Source organism: Oncorhynchus masou, chromosome 18 (genome assembly GCF_036934945.1).
Source record: "Oncorhynchus masou masou isolate Uvic2021 chromosome 18, UVic_Omas_1.1, whole genome shotgun sequence".
Classification (NCBI taxonomy): domain Eukaryota; kingdom Metazoa; phylum Chordata; class Actinopteri; order Salmoniformes; family Salmonidae; genus Oncorhynchus; species Oncorhynchus masou.
The window spans coordinates 55,276,668-55,292,798 of NC_088229.1; the positions used below are offsets into that span (position 1 = coordinate 55,276,668).

Here is a 16,131-nt window from a genome sequence, read left to right on the forward strand (position 1 = left end):
AAGAGCAGGTTATAGAGTTGTTGATTGTCCACTGTCAACATTCTGGAACTCGTGATGTCATAATCGACTCCTCTATTACATCATGTTGGGTCCATATCTTATGTATCTTTGACAGTGAACAGTGAACCCAAATCACTTTTACAAAGCTCAGCTGACCAGTTAGTAGTTTGACTTGTAATTTGTACTGCCTACTTTTGAAATGGCACAGCTCGCCCAGAAAGGTGGGCTGTGCAACATGAAGATGTTATTTTTGGCTGTTATTTTCTGTCTCCTATCGCCTGCTGCTACAAATGTGTTGTCTTCTTCGTCTTCGGACCAGACTACTTTGATGCCAGTGAAGGACCACCCTGTTCTGAACAACCCCGACGCTACCAAAGAGACAAATTTTAAGACATTGCTGGAACAACTTGAGAGTTTACGGGTGAAAGACGATTCTTCTCCAGGTAATGTGGGCCAGTTGACTAAAGGATATTCCTCCAAAAATGCCAAGGACCCCTCAGAGCCCCTGATTTATGTTCCAGAGCACAAGCCTTTGATGCCAGTGAAGGACCACCCTGTTCAGGACATCCCCAATGCTGCAAAACTGACCAAAATGGTGCAAGTGGACCAGATGCTGGAACAACCTCAGAGGATGAAAGATGATACTTTCCAAGGTAAAGCTAAAGTCCCCCAGAAGATTGTAGAGAGACCTATTCCTTATCTACTGGCTTACAAGCAAACAGCATTACATGGTGACGATGACGTCTTCAAAGAAAATGTTCAGGCTCCAGCTTCAAAAGCTCAGAAGAGCACCCTGAAGATCAAACCCAGAGTCAACATATTGACCGACCCTTCTTACTCCGAGCCACTTGTGAAGGTGAACCTGATTTTGGGGCTCTTTTTCTATGGCTTCATCGTAATAGTAGTTCTCTATGATGCTGTGAGAATCTCCAAGGAGGCTAGAAGGAGATCTGATGCTATGGCCGCTGCCAGGCTGAAGAAAAGACAACCAGCCACCGATGAACCACAGACACTGGTGTCCAGAGTCCGGGAGAGCATATCTTCACGCTTTGGTTTGAAACAGGCATCATCCACACCACAGTGTGCCCACATTTCTGACGGTTCGGCAAAAGAGTTGCCGAAGTCAAAGGAGTCCATCTCCACCGAGGACAAATCTGAATCTGAAAAGAGACCCGGAAAGAGTGCCGTCAGCCTGAGAGAGTGTGAGCCGCCTCTGTCGAGCATCCCAGAGAACTTTCTTGTGCCTGACTCTGAGCCTACCATCAAGGTGGCATTAAACCCATTCGACACCAAGCTAGCCGAAGTTGTATCCGACAATGCTGAGGCATCCAACTACGAGGCAACCGAGAAGCCCTGCTACACACATTCCGGGCTCACTGAGGTTTGTATCGATTAAGACCGAGGGCTACTTCTTAAACCAAGTGACATTGAATAAAAGCAGCAGATATTGAATCTCCAAATGAGATCACATGGAGACTGCCACCTATGAAGACTTATTTCTTCTGTTTGTAATTTAATTGAATTTCTTTAGAATAGTAATAAAAATATATTGCATTTAAAACGTATGTTTAAAGTCATTTTTGGGTATTTTGATTTGTTGTTGTACTGTTGTGTTGTAAATGAATAAGAAACATTATTTAATTGATCAAATAGATTTTGAGAAAAAAATGGTTTAACAAATGATTCTTCTGTACTTTTGCATACTTTTTTGCCAGTAGTTCTGAAAGTAGCACTCACAAGCCAAAAGTGTCCCTGAAAATCTTGTGCTACATCAGATATGTGCAGATACAGTCCCTTCAGAATGTATTCATACCACTTGACTTAATTCACATTTTGTTGTGTTACAGCCTGAATTCAAAATGGATTAAATATACACTGCTCAAAAAAATAAAGGAACACTAAAATAACACATCCTAGATATGAATGAATGAAATTCATATTCATATTAAATACTTTTTTCTTTACATAGTTGAATGTGCTGACAACAAAATCACACACAAATTATCAATGGAAATCAAATTTATCAACCCATGGAGGTCTGGATTTGGAGTCACACTCAAAATTAAAGTGGAAAACCACACTACAGGCTGATCCAACTTTGATGTAATGTCCTTAAAACAAGTCCAAAATGAGGCTCAGTAGTGTGTGTGTGGCCTCCACGTGCCTGTATGACCTCCCTACAATGCCTGGGCATGCTCCTGGTGAGGTGGCGGATGGTCTCCTGAGGGATCTCCTCCCAGACCTGGACTAAAGCATCCACCAACTCCTGGACAGTCTGTGGTGCAACGTGGCGTTGGTGGATGGAGCGAGATATGATGTCCCAGATGTGCTCAATTGGATTCAGGTCTGGGAAACGGGCGGGCCAGTCAGTAGCATCAATACTTTCCTCTTGCAGGAACTGCTGACACACTCCAGCCACATGAGGTCTAGCATTGTCTTGCATTAGAAGGAACCCAGGGCCAACCGCACCAGCATATGGTCTCACAAGGGGTCTGAGGTTCTCATCTCGGTTCCTAATGGCAGTCAAGCTACCTCTGGCGAGCACATGGAGGGCTGTGCGGCCCCCCAAAGAAATGCCACCCCACACCATGACTGAGCCATTGCCAAACCGGTCATGATGGAGGATGTTGCAGGCAGCAGAACGTTCTCCACGGCGTCTCCAGACTCTGTCACGTCTGTCACATGTGCTCAGTGTGAACCTGCTTTCATCTGTGAAGAGCACAGGGCGCCAGTGGCGAATTTGCCAATCTTGGTGTTCTCTGGAAAATGCCAAACGTCCTGCACGGTGTTGGGCTGTAAGCACAACCCCCACCTGTGGACGTCGGGCCCTCATACCACCCTCATGGAGTCTGTTTCTGACCGTTTGAGCAGACACATGCACATTTGTGGTTTGCTGGAGGTCATTTTGCAGGGCTCTGGCAGTGCTCCTCCTTGCACAAAGGCGGAGATAGCGGTCCTGCTGCTGGGTTGTTGCCCTCCTACGGTCTCCTCCACGTCTCCTGATGTACTGGCCTGTCTCCTGGTAGCGCCTCCATGCTGACAGACACAGCAAACCTTCTTGCCACATCTCGCAGTGATGTGCCATCCTGGATGAGCTGCACTACCTGAGCCACTTGTGTGGGTTATAGACTCCGTCTCATGCTACCACTAGAGTGAAAGCACCGCCAGCATTCAAAAGTGACCAAAACATCAGCCAAGAAGCATAGGAACTGAGAAGTGGCCTGTGGTCCCCACCTGCAGAACCACTCCTTTATTGGGGTGTCTTGCTAATTGCCTATAATTTCCACCTGTTGTCTATTCCATTTGCACAACAGCATGTGACATTTATTGTCAATCAGTGTTGCTTCCTCAGTGGACAGTTTGATTTCACAGAAGTGTGATTGACTTGGAGTTACATTGTGTTGTTTAAGTGTTCCCTTTATTTTTTTGAGCAGTGTATTTTGTTCTCACCCATCGACACAAAATACCCCATAATGACAATGTGAAAACATCTTTTTAGAAATTTTAACACATTTATTGAAAATAAAGTACAGAAATATCTCACTTACATAAGTATTCACACCCCTAAGTCAATACATGTTATAATCCCCTTTGGCAGCAATTACAGCTGTGGGTCTTTCTGCGTAAGCCTCTCAAGAGTTTTGTACACCTCGATTGTACGATGTTTCCCCATTATTATAAAAATATTCAAGCTTTGTCAAATTGATTGTTGATCATTGCTACACAACCATTTTGAAGTCTTGTCATTATTATATATTTTTGGTTTTGTTTAATTTGACCAATGTCATAGTGGTTTATAAGTCTGTATTTGTGAATTGGGTTTTGTTTTTCTGTGGATTCATGTTTATTGTATTGCTATTGAACTGACCATTGAAATCTGAGAGGCCCTCAGATTAAGATAGAGTTGGGTGCACCCCAGTAAAATATAGACAGGATATATGGCCGATATCTAAGTCTATTGTACTATTGATGTATTTCATTCATATTGAGCTCATTGTACACATTTCACAAATCAATATTTCCTCAAGGTGATTCATTGTTTTTGTAAGTACTTTTATTTACAAAATACAAGCCGACATTCTTTTCCTAAATTATTAAGTTGTGGGGTTTTCATTTCTCCCTACTGCGCCAGTAGCAAACTTAACTAGTGCAATAGAGTTTAAGCTTCAACAAACAGTGGGGCAAAAAAGTATTTAGTCAGCCACCAATTGTGAAAGTTCTCCCACTTAAAAAGATGAGAGAGGCCTGTAATTTTCATCATAGGTACACTTCTACTATGACAGACAAAATGAGAAAAAAAATCCAGAAAATCGCATTGTATGATTTTGAATGAATTTATTTGCAAATTATGGTGGAAAATAAGTATTTGGTCACCAACAAACAAGCAAGATTTCTGGCTCTCACAGACCTGTAACTTCTTCTTTAAGAGGCTCCTCTGTCCTCCACTCGTTACCTGTATTAATGGTACCTGTTTGAACTTGTTATCAGTATAAAATACACCTGTCCACAACCTCAAACAGTCACACTCTAAACTCCACTATGGCCAAGACCAAAGAGCTGTGAAAGGACACCAGAAACAAAATTGTAGACCTGCACCAGGCTGGGAAGACTGAATCTGCAATAGGTAAGCAGCTTGGTTTGAAGAAATCAACTGTGGGAGCAATTATTAGGAAATGGAAGACATACAAGACCACTGATAATCTCCCTCGATCTGGGGCTCCACGCAAGATCTCACCCCGTGGGGTCAAAATGATCACAAGAACGGTGAGCAAAAATCCCAGGACCACACGGGGGGACCTAGTGAATGACCTCAGGAGGAGCTGGGACCAAAGTAACAAAGCCTACCATCAGTAACACACTACGCCGCCAGGGACTCAAATCCTGCAGTGCCAGACGTGTCCCCCTGCTTAAGCCAGTACATGTCCAGGCCCGTCTGAAGTTTGCTAGAGAGCATTTGGATGATCCAGAAGAAGATTGGGAGAATGTCATATGGTCAGATGAAACCAAAATAGAACTTTTTGGTAAAAACTCAACAAGTCGTGTTTGGAGGACAAAGAATGCTGAGTTGCATCCAAAGAACACCATACCTACTGTGAAGCATGGTGTTGGAAACATCATGCTTTGGGGCTGTTTTTCTGCAAAGGGACCAGGACGACTGATCCGTGTAAAGGAAAAAATGAATGGGGCCATGTATCGTGAGATTTTGAGTGAAAACCTCCTTCCATCAGCAAGGGCATTGAAGATGAAACGTGGCTGGGTCTTTCAGCATGACACAGATCCCAAACACACCGCCCGGGCAACGAAGGAGTGGCTTCGTAAGAAGCATTTCAAGGTCCTGGAGTGGCCGAGCCAGTCTCCGGACCTCAACCCCATAGAAAATCTTTGGAGGGAGTTGAAAGTCCGTGTTGCCCAGCAACAGCCCCAAAACATCACTGCTCTAGAGGAGATCTGCATGGAGGAATGGGCCAAAACACCAGCAACAGTGTGTGAAAACCTTGTGAAGACTTCCAGAAAACGTTTGACCTCTGTCATTGTCAACAAAGGGTATATAACAAAGTATTGAGATAAACTTTTGTTATTGACCAAATACTTATTTTCCACCATAATTTGCAAATAAATTAATCAAAAAAATCCTACAATGTGATTTTCTGGATTTTTTTCTCTCATTTTGTCTGTCATAGTTGAAGTGTACCTATGATGAAAATTACAGGCCTCTCTCATCTTTTTAAGTGGGAGAACTTGCACAACTGGTGGCTGACTAAATACTTTTTTGCCCCACTGTATATGGCCGATATCTAAGTCTTTTTATGTATTTAATTCATATTGAGCTCATTCTACACATTTCACATATCAATATTTCCTCAAGGTGATTCATTGTTTTTGTAAGTATTTTTATTTACAAAATACAAGCCGACATTCTTTTCCTAAATTATTCAGTTGTGGGGTTTTCATTTCTCCCTACTGCGCCAGTAGCGAACCTAACTGGTCCAATAGAGTTTAAGCTTAAACATACAGTAGCCCATAGTGTTTATCAATTGTTACATAAGCAACTCCAGTATAGATTTGGCCTTGTGTTGTTGGTTATTGTCCTGCTGAAAGGTGAATTTAATCTCCCAGTGTCTAACGGAACCAGGTTTTCCTCTAGGATTTTGCCTGTGCTTAGCTCCATTCCCTTTCTTTTTTATCCTGAAAAACTCCCCAGTCCTTAACCATTACAAGCATACCCATAACATGATGCAACCACCACTATGCTTGAAAATATGGAGCGTGGTACTCAGTAATATGCTGTATTGGATTTGCCCCAAATATAATGCTTGTATTATTAAGGACAAAAAGTTCATTGCTTTGCCACATTTTTTGCAGTATTAGTTTAGTGCCTTGTTGCAAACAGGATGCATGTTTTGGAACATTTTTTATTCTGTACCGTCTTCCTTCTTTTCACTCTGTCAATTAGGTTAGTATTGTGGAGTAACTACAATGTTGTTGATCAATATTCCATCACAGCCATTCAACTCTGTAACTGTTTTAAAGTCACCATTGGCCTCATAGTGAAATCCCTGAGCGGTTTACTTCCTCTCCAGCAGTGGGGTAAAGTAGTTCAATAAAAATGCTTTAAAGTACTACATAAGTCGTTTTTGTGGGTATCTGTACTTTTACTTCACTACATTCCTAAAGAAAATAGTGTACATTTTACTCCATACATTTTCCCTGACACCCAAAAGTACTTCTTACATTTGGTCAGGAAAATGGTCCAATTCACACACTTATCAAGAGAACATCCCTGGTCATCCCTACTTCCTCTGATCGAGCGGACTCACTAAACACAAATGCTTTTTTTGTAAATTAAGTGTTGTAGTGTGCTCCTGGCTATCCGTAAATAAAACAATTAATTGTGCTGTCTGGTTTGCATAATATAAGGAATTTGAAATGATTAATACTTTTACTTTTAATACTTAAGTACATTTAAAACCAAATACTTTTAGACTTTTGCTCATGTAGTATTTTACTGGGTGACTTTCAGTTTTACTTGAGTCATTTTCTATTAAGGTATCTTTACTTTTACTCAAGTATGACTTTTCAGTACTTTTTCCACCACTGTTCTTCAGCAACTGAGTTAGGAAGGACGCCTGTATTTTGTAGTGACGGTGTATTGATACACCATCTAAAGTGCCATTAATAACGTCACCATGCTCAAAGGGATATTCAATGTCTGCCTTTTCTATTTTTACCTATCTACCAATAGGTGCCCTTCTTTGTGAGGCATTGGAAAACCTCCCTGGTCTTTGTGGTTGAATCTGTGTTTGAAATTCAATGCTTGACTGAGGGACCTTACAGATAATTGTATGTGTGGGGTACAGAGATGAGGTAGTAATTAAAAAATCATGTTAAACATTATTATTGCAAACAGAGTCCAATGAACGTATTATATGGCTTGTTAAGCAAACTTTACTCCTGAACTTATTTAGGCTTGCCATAGCAAAGGCATGGAATACTTATTGACTGAAGACATTTCATTTGAAATTCATTTGTAAAAATGTAAAAAAAAACTGAATTTCACTTTTGACATTGTGAGGTATTGTGTATAGGCCAGTGACACAATCTCAATTTAATCCGTTTTAAATTCAGGCTGTAACACAACAAAATGTGGCAAAAGTCGAGGGGTGTGAATACTTTCTGAAGGCACTGTATGTGCACCGAGTAATTTCACTCGCTCGCTCTCTCTGCTGTGTCCTCTGAGCTGTTAGCCCTGCAACCTCATTGGATAATTTTGGGCAGGCCTCTTGCTAGCTGTCACTCAAATGTAAGGGGCTGAAGCTCATTGGCTAGAATTCTAATTGCTAGGGAGCTGGCCCACATGGATGTAAATGTGGAGGGAAATGTAAGGAAAATGGCGTGGCACAGCTTCAAGAAAACAGTCGCTTTCAAACTAGGGATTTCGTGGCTAATTGAGGTAAGACAGTAATTCTTCTCTCAGATTATGCATGTATGAACCAGACATTGATGCATCCAGCAAGAGCGAGAGGTTTAAAAAATAATTTCTTAGTGACAAAAGTATCAGTACTTGTTTTTAAACATTTGGTTTCCAAGGGGGGCGGTGCGGGCCATGAGGAAGGCCCAAAAGTGTCTCACTCCCCTGGTCAGAAAGCTCATAATTAGCTGGGTCATCGCAAGCACCAGCGTAGATATCATGATCTGGTAGTATACGAGGAGCTGTAGGTCTTAGGGGCATTTGCCAAAGTTGTCGGAGAAAGACGTTAAAACCTGTTAGAGATCGTGCTACTTTTTTCAAAATTCTGTTAAAAATCGCGCAACATTTCAACGTCCTGCTACTCATGCCAGGAATATAGTATATGCATATGATTAGTATGTGTGCATAGAAAACACTCTGAAGTTTCTAGAACTGGTTCAATGGTGTCTGTGACTATAACAGAACGAGTTCCGTTGCAAAATCGCAAGAAAACCTCATCACAAAATCTACAAAGAAAAATCCATCCGCCAGTATTTGTATTGTCTAAGGCTTGTCATAAATGATGGAACTGTGCTTGTATTTCCTACAGATTCCACACGATGTCGCCAGTGTTGTGATTACCAGGGCCCTTTTTCCTTGGTTAGATTAGTCAATAGTACATCCGGTCTTCAGGTGCGCAACTGAAAAAAATGTCCGTGAGCAACTGGACTTTGTTTTGTAAACGTCTAGTTATTGAATACAGATCGCTCTGTGATCAATTTGATCGTTTATTAACGTTTACTGATACCTAAACTTGGATTACAGAAGTAGTTTGAAGTGTTTTGTCAAAGTTTATAGGCAACTTTATGAATTTTAAAAAATTACGTTGCGTAGGGAAAGGTGCCTTTTTACATGGATTTCACGGGGTTCATAAATGGACATTTTGGGTATATATGGACCGATTTAATCGAAAAAAAAGACCCAATTGTGATGTTTATGGGACATATAGGAGTGCCAACAAAGAATCTCGTCAAAGGTAATGAATGTTTTATATTTTATTTCTGCGTTTTGGGTAGCGCCGGCTACGCTAATTTCTTTGTTTACGTCCCCTTTGTGTGTTTCTGGGGCTGCATGCTATCGGATAATAGCTTCTCATGCTTTCGCCGAAAAGCATTTTACAAATCTGACATGTTGGCTATATTCACAACGAGTGTGGCTTGAATTGAGTACCCTGCATGTGAATTTTAATGAAAGTTTGAGTTTTAACGAGTACAATTAGTTGGCGCTCTGGAATTTCCGCTGATTTGGTTCCTGTACAGGAACAAACTCCTGAAGTTGTTTTAAGGGACAGGGACTGCACGTCAAACAAATTGCCAAATGTCTCCAAAGAGATTAATGAATTATCTGAATGAATGAATAAAATGAAGAGCAGGTTACAGAGTTGTTGATTGTCCACTGTCAACATTCTGGAACTCGTGATGTCATAATCGACTCCTCTATTACATCATGTTGGGTCCATATCTTATGTATCTTTGACAGTGAACAGTGAACCCAAATCACTTTTACAAAGCTCAGCTGACCAGTTAGTAGTTTGACTTGTAATTTGTACTGCCTACTTTTGAAATGGCACAGCTCGCTCAGAAAGGTGGGCTGTGCAACATGAAGATGTTATTTTTGGCTGTTATTTTCTGTCTCCTATCGCCTGCTGCTACAAATGTGTTGTCTTCTTCATCTTCGGACCAGACTACTTTGATGCCAGTGAAGGACCACCCTGTTCTGAACAACCCCGACGCTACCAAAGAGACAAATTTTAAGACATTGCTGGAACAACTTGAGAGTTTACGGGTGAAAGACGATTCTTCTCCAGGTAATGTGGGCCAGTTGACTAAAGGATATTCCTCCAAAAATGCCAAGGACCCCTCAGAGCCCCTGATTTATGTTCCAGAGCACAAGCCTTTGATGCCAGTGAAGGACCACTCTGTTCAGGACATCCCCAATGCTGCAAAACTGACCAAAATGGTGCAAGTGGACCAGATGCTGGAACAACCTCAGAGGATGAAAGATGATACTTTCCAAGGTAAAGCTAAAGTCCCCCAGAAGATTGTAGAGAGACCTATTCCTTATCTACTGGCTTACAAGCAAACAGCATTACATGGTGACGATGACGTCTTCAAAGAAAATGTTCAGGCTCCAGCTTCAAAAGCTCAGAAGAGCACCCTGAAGATCAAACCCAGAGTCAACATATTGACCGACCCTTCTTACTCCGAGCCACTTGTGAAGGTGAACCTGATTTTGGGGCTCTTTTTCTATGGCTTCATCGTAATAGTAGTTCTCTATGATGCTGTGAGAATCTCCAAGGAGGCTAGAAGGAGATCTGATGCTATGGCCGCTGCCAGGCTGAAGAAAAGACAACCAGCCACCGATGAACCACAGACACTGGTGTCCAGAGTCAGGGAGAGCATATCTTCACGCTTTGGTTTGAAACAGGCATCATCCACACCACAGTGTGCCCACATTTCTGACGGTTCGGCAAAAGAGTTGCCGAAGTCAAAGGAGTCAATCTCCACCGAGGACAAATCTGAATCTGAAAAGAGACCCGGAAAGAGTGCCGTCAGCCTGAGAGAGTGTGAGCCGCCTCTGTCGAGCATCCCAGAGAACTTTCTTGTGCCTGACTCTGAGCCTACCATCCAGGTGGCATTAAACCCATTCGACACCAAGCTAGCCGAAGTTGTATCCGACAATGCTGAGGCATCCAACTACGAGGCAACCGAGAAGCCCTGCTACACACATTCCGGGCTCACTGAGGTTTGTATCGATTAAAACCGAGGGCTACTTCTTAAACCAAGTGACATTGAATAAAAGCAGCAGATATTGAATCTCTAAATGAGATCACATGGAGACTGACACCTATGAAGACTTATTTCTTCTGTTTGTAATAAAAATATATTGCATTTGAAACGTATGTTTAAAGTCATTTTTGGGTATTTTGATTTGTTGTTGTACTGTTGTGTTGGAAATGAAAAAGAAACATTATTTAATTGATCAAATAGATTTTTCAGAGAAAAAAAATGGTTTAACAAATGATTCTTCTGTACTTTTGCATACTTTTTTTGCCAGTATTTCTGAAAGTAGCACTCACAAGCCAAAAGTGTCCCTGAAAATCTTGATATCAGATATGTGCAGATACAGTCCCTTCAGAATGTATTCATACCACTTGACTTAATTCACTTTTTGTTAATTCAAAATGGATTAAATATATTTTGTTCTCACCCATCTACACAAAATACCCCCTAATGACAATGTGAAAACATCTTTTTAGAAATGTTTACACATTTATTGAAAATAAAATACAGAAATATCTCACTTACATAAGTATTCACACCCCTAAGTCAATACATGTTATAATCCCCTTTGGCAGCAATTACAGCTGTGAGTCTTTCTGGGTTAGCCTCTCAGAGTTTTGTACACCTCGATTATACAATGTTTCCCCATTATTATAAAACAATTCTTCAAGCTCTGTCAAATTGATTGTTGATCATTGCTAGACAACCATTTTGAAGTCTTGCCATATATATATATATTTTGTTTATTTTTACCAATGTCATAGTGGTTTATAAGTCAGTATTTGTGAATTGGGTGTTTTTCTGTGGATTCATGTTTATTGTATTGCTATTGAACTTTGACCATTGAAATCTGAGAGACCCTCAGATTAAGATAGAGTTGGGTGCACCCTAGTAAACTATAGGCAGGATACAGTGGGGCAAAAAAGTATTTAGTCAGCCACCAATTGTGCAAGTTCTCCCACTTAAAAAGATGAGGCCTGTAATTTACATCATAGGCACACTTCAACTATGACGGACAAAATGAGAAAAGAAAATCCAGAAAATCACATTGTAGGATTGTTAATGAATTTCTTTGCAAATTATGGTGGAAAATTAGTATTTGGTCACCTACAAACAAGCAAGATTTCTGGCTCTCACAGACCTGTAACTTCTTCTTTAATAGGCTCATCTGTCCTCCACTCGTTACCTGTATTAATGGCACCTGTTTGAACTTGTTATCGGTATAAAAGACACCTGTCCACAACCTCAGTCACACTCTAAACTCCACTATGGCCAAGACCAAAGAGCTGTCAAAGGACACCAGAAACAAAATTGTAGACCTGCACCAGGCTGGGAAGACTGAATCTGCAATAGGTAAGCAGCTTGGTTTGAAGAAATCAACTGTGGGAGCAATTATTAGGAAATGGAAGACATACAAGACCACTGATAATCTCCCTCGATCTGGGGCTCCACGCAAGATCTCACTCCGTGGGGTCAAAATGATCACAAGAACGGTGAGCAAAAATCCCAGGACCACACGGTGGGACCTAGTGAATGACCTAAGGAGGAGCTGGGACCAAAGTAACAAAGCCTACCATCAGTAACACACTACGCCGCCAGGGACTCAAATCCTGCAGTGCCAGACGTGTCCCCCTGCTTAAGCAAGTACATGTCTAGGCCCGTCTGAAGTTTGCTAGAGAGCATTTGGATGATCCAGAAGAAGATTGGGAGAATGTCATATGGTCAGATGAAACCAAAATATAACTTTTTGGTAAAAACTTTTGATTGTAAGGAATTCTAGGTCGGGTGAGCAGAAGGACTTGAGTTCCTGTATGTTGTTATGATAACACCATGAGTCGTTAATCATATAGCACACAGCCGCACCCTTCCTCTTCCCAGAGAGGTGTTTATCTCTGTCGGCTTGATGCATGGAGAAGGCCACTGGCTGAACCGATTCCGACAACATCTCCCGAGAGAGTTTCCTTGGAACAAAAAATGTTAGTCTCTGATGTTTCCCTGGAAGGTAACCCTTGCTCGAATTTCGTCTACCTTGTTGTCAAGCGACTGGACATTGGCGAGTAGTATACGCCGCTCCGTTTGCTCCTTCTGCAGCGATGTTGTTTTGGGTCAGCTTCTGTGATTTAGATCCATTGTCCTGGGTGGTGGTCCAAATAGAGGATCTGCTTCGGGAAAGTCGAATTCCTGGTCGTAATGTTGGCAAGTTGCCGTCGCTCTTATATTCAATAGTTCTTCCCGGCTGTATGTAGTAAGGCTTAAGATTTCCTTGGGTAACAATCTAAGAAATAATACCTAAAAAACAAAAAAAAAATATGGCATAGTTTCCTAAGGACTCGAAGCAGGGCGACCATCTCTGTCGGGGGCCATCTTGGTGGTAGGCTGCTCCTTGCTGGGATGTAGCCTACCATACTTTGACTATGTACAATTGAACATGTCAACGAGGCTAATTTATACACTCTGTTGTTCCTCTTCTGCAGTGTCCTCATAATGTCCACAAACTGGATGGTTACATGTGTGAAGCTGGCCAGGTAACTGAATCCAACATAAAGGCTTTTATGACCAAATTTTTGTCTGAATCTGTCTCTTTTTTGTTGTTGTAGATATACAAATAATACTGTACCTCTAATACATATAATACTCTCTTGTACTCTCTCGATCTCTCTCACTCTCTTCTTCTCTCTCTCCCAGGGTCGTTGTTTCGGAGGTCGCTGTAAGACCAGAGATGGACAGTGCAGAGGTCTCTGGGGCCACAGTGAGTAATAACAAAGATTATCTATATACTGACGATATACTGGTCTGACCGCTCTAACAATGGAAATGACCATCCAGGCTGTATCACAAACGGCTGTGATTGGGAGTCCCATCGGGCGGCGCACAATTGGCCCAGCATTGTCCGGGTCGGCCGTCATTGTAAAATATTAATTTATTCTTGACTTGCCTAGTTAAATAAAGGTTGAATATTATATATATATATTTTTTAAATACAATAAAATCTCAACTTGGGCTGCTTTTCTACTTTTAATGTTACTGCCCTCTGCTGGATATGTCAGGAATTGCATGGCAGTGCAATTTATAGGTCCACACTCATTTATATTATAGGTACTGAAATACTCGCAGTTGTCATGTTATAATTCATACCACACATTTATGACGATGATGCCATGACATTGCCATCAGTTAAGTACTGCAATAAAGTATAGCGAAGTGAAATAACATGGTGCTGCAAAATGTGTGTGTGTGCTTTTGCGTGTGTTTCAGACTCAGCCGACCGTTTCTGCTATGAGAAGCTGAACTCCGAGGGCACAGAGAAGGGCAACTGTGGCCGTGATGCCAGTGGCCAGGGCTGGGTGCAGTGCAACAAGCAGTGAGTGACCACAGACCTCTTTAAACCTCACACTTTCTTATGTACACCGTGTACCTCACTCTCAAAGCACACACCCAAGACACATTGTCCTGGGCAGAAACTTCTCTCTCTCTCTCCCCCCCTCTCTCACTCACTCTCTACTCCCTGCCCCTCTATCTTGCTTTCTCTTCTTCTTCTGCTCTCTTTCTCTCCCTCCCTCTGTATCTTTGTGTCCTCCTCCTCTCAGGGATGTGCTCTGTGGGTTCCTGCTGTGTACTAACATGTCTGCTAAGCCGAGGTTTGGAGATCTGCAGGGGGACCTCACCAGCCTAACCATCTACCACCAGAACAGATACCTGGACTGCCGGTGAGCCCGAAAGAAGAGAGAGAGAGAGAGAGAGAGAGAGAGAGAGAGAGAGAGAAAAAGTGAGAGAGTGTGAAAGGGGGAGAGCAAAAACAAGTGTAAGTGACAGAGGAATGAGGTTGAGGTGAAAGTGAGAAGGGGAGAAGAGGAAGAGTGATAAAGGAGAGAAAGAGCGAGGTCAACTGATCCTGTAAGGAAGAAAAGGATGTGAGTTAAACAGACACCTCGCTATCTGCCACAGTGATCAAATAGGTTTGATGGACTGTTGTTCGAGTCACCTTACCGTGTGTGTGTGCTTAAACATTTTTACACTCCTGCAACAGTAAGGATTTCTTGCAGTTGTGTTAATTCACATGATGTTCTCGTACACTGATTGCTTGCAAAATTACTTTTATATTTCAAAATGACCTAGTTGTAATATTTTTGAAGTATAAATATGTGATACATAAATATTCTTAAAGTATAATATGATGCCAGTGCTTTTATTTGGGCCGTAGCTGTCAATAGCTGTATCAGCACCTCTAATTTCTGGTGAGTTACGCACCAGTTTCTCTATAAAACAAAGTAGCCTATCGTCGGACTAGATTCACACACTGAGGCAAAAAAAATGTAGATCAAAGCGGGATCTGCATTGAATAGCGATAGTGAGCGGGCATTAATGTCCTGATAACTGGTTTGCGGCTAGTCTGTCAATCTGTGCGTGACAGTAGACCGTTCGAGATTGTGCCAACCTAAATGCAACATGACGCACTCTTCCAAATTGTCAAAATAGGGTTTGTAACGTCATGGAAATTAGTTTCCTATTTTTTTGTTCATGTAATTCATTCCCCCATTTTACGTATCAGTCATCATTGGAATGACTCTTCAGTGGCTGTCTGCGTGTGCCAGTGCGAGTGGGCCGTTGCCGGAAGAGCGAGAGCGCGACCTTTCAGCAGCAGGTATAAAATAATGACAGACGACAGACAACAGATTATCTCGCGAGTTAACGATCTCTAACTAAGCATTCATGTGGTTGTCGCCTTTCCACCGGCTCTATAGTAGAGGGCCTAAATAAATCTGTACCATTTGGAAGATAGGGATTCCCCTCAGTTAAACAGTAGGCAGCGATGTCATTGCGGCAACATTACAAATATTCCAATAGCCCAATTGACAAATAACTTGCTGTGCACAGATCTCCCCTGAAACATGAATATTTGAGCCTTATATATAAACACATCTAGTTAGATAGCCTATCTTACTTTGAAGTAGCCTACCTTTTCCGCTTGATCCCGGATTCATTTCAATTAGGGAATCCTTTTTTATAAAGACCAAAGTATTTGGTTGTAATGTTGTGGTATTTTATATGAAGGGTAGCAACCATCCTCCAGGATAACTTAAGGGCTTTTGTTCAAGATCATGTCTAACCACATTGTAGCCTAAACATCAGCTGCTCAACAGGACCTTGGTGAGCAGACTTGGGTGTTTTCAGGGCTAGATCAAAAGCCTGCACACCCAGGAGCTGCACAGATAGAGGGTTGACCAACTGTTGACATGTGACTAACAGTGCAGTTCTACTTTGGGGGGGTTTAAGTGCCTTGATCAATGGCACAACAGCAGGAGATGGAAGGCCTACGTGGGATCAGACACGCAGCCTGCC

The 16,131-nt window shown here is 41.9% G+C and overlaps 1 protein-coding gene across 2 annotated transcripts in view; it reads left to right on the forward strand.

Annotated features, from left to right (window-relative positions):
• Positions 1-16,131, forward strand: part of adam11 (ADAM metallopeptidase domain 11) — a 73,314-nt gene that overhangs the window by 48,018 nt on the left and 9,165 nt on the right. For both annotated transcript variants that reach the window (XM_064923750.1, XM_064923749.1), the window contains 4 exons: positions 13,266-13,316; positions 13,477-13,540; positions 14,047-14,152; positions 14,379-14,498. In XM_064923750.1, coding sequence (XP_064779822.1) covers positions 13,266-13,316; positions 13,477-13,540; positions 14,047-14,152; positions 14,379-14,498 — 341 coding nt within the window. The remainder of the gene's footprint in view (positions 1-13,265; positions 13,317-13,476; positions 13,541-14,046; positions 14,153-14,378; positions 14,499-16,131) is intronic.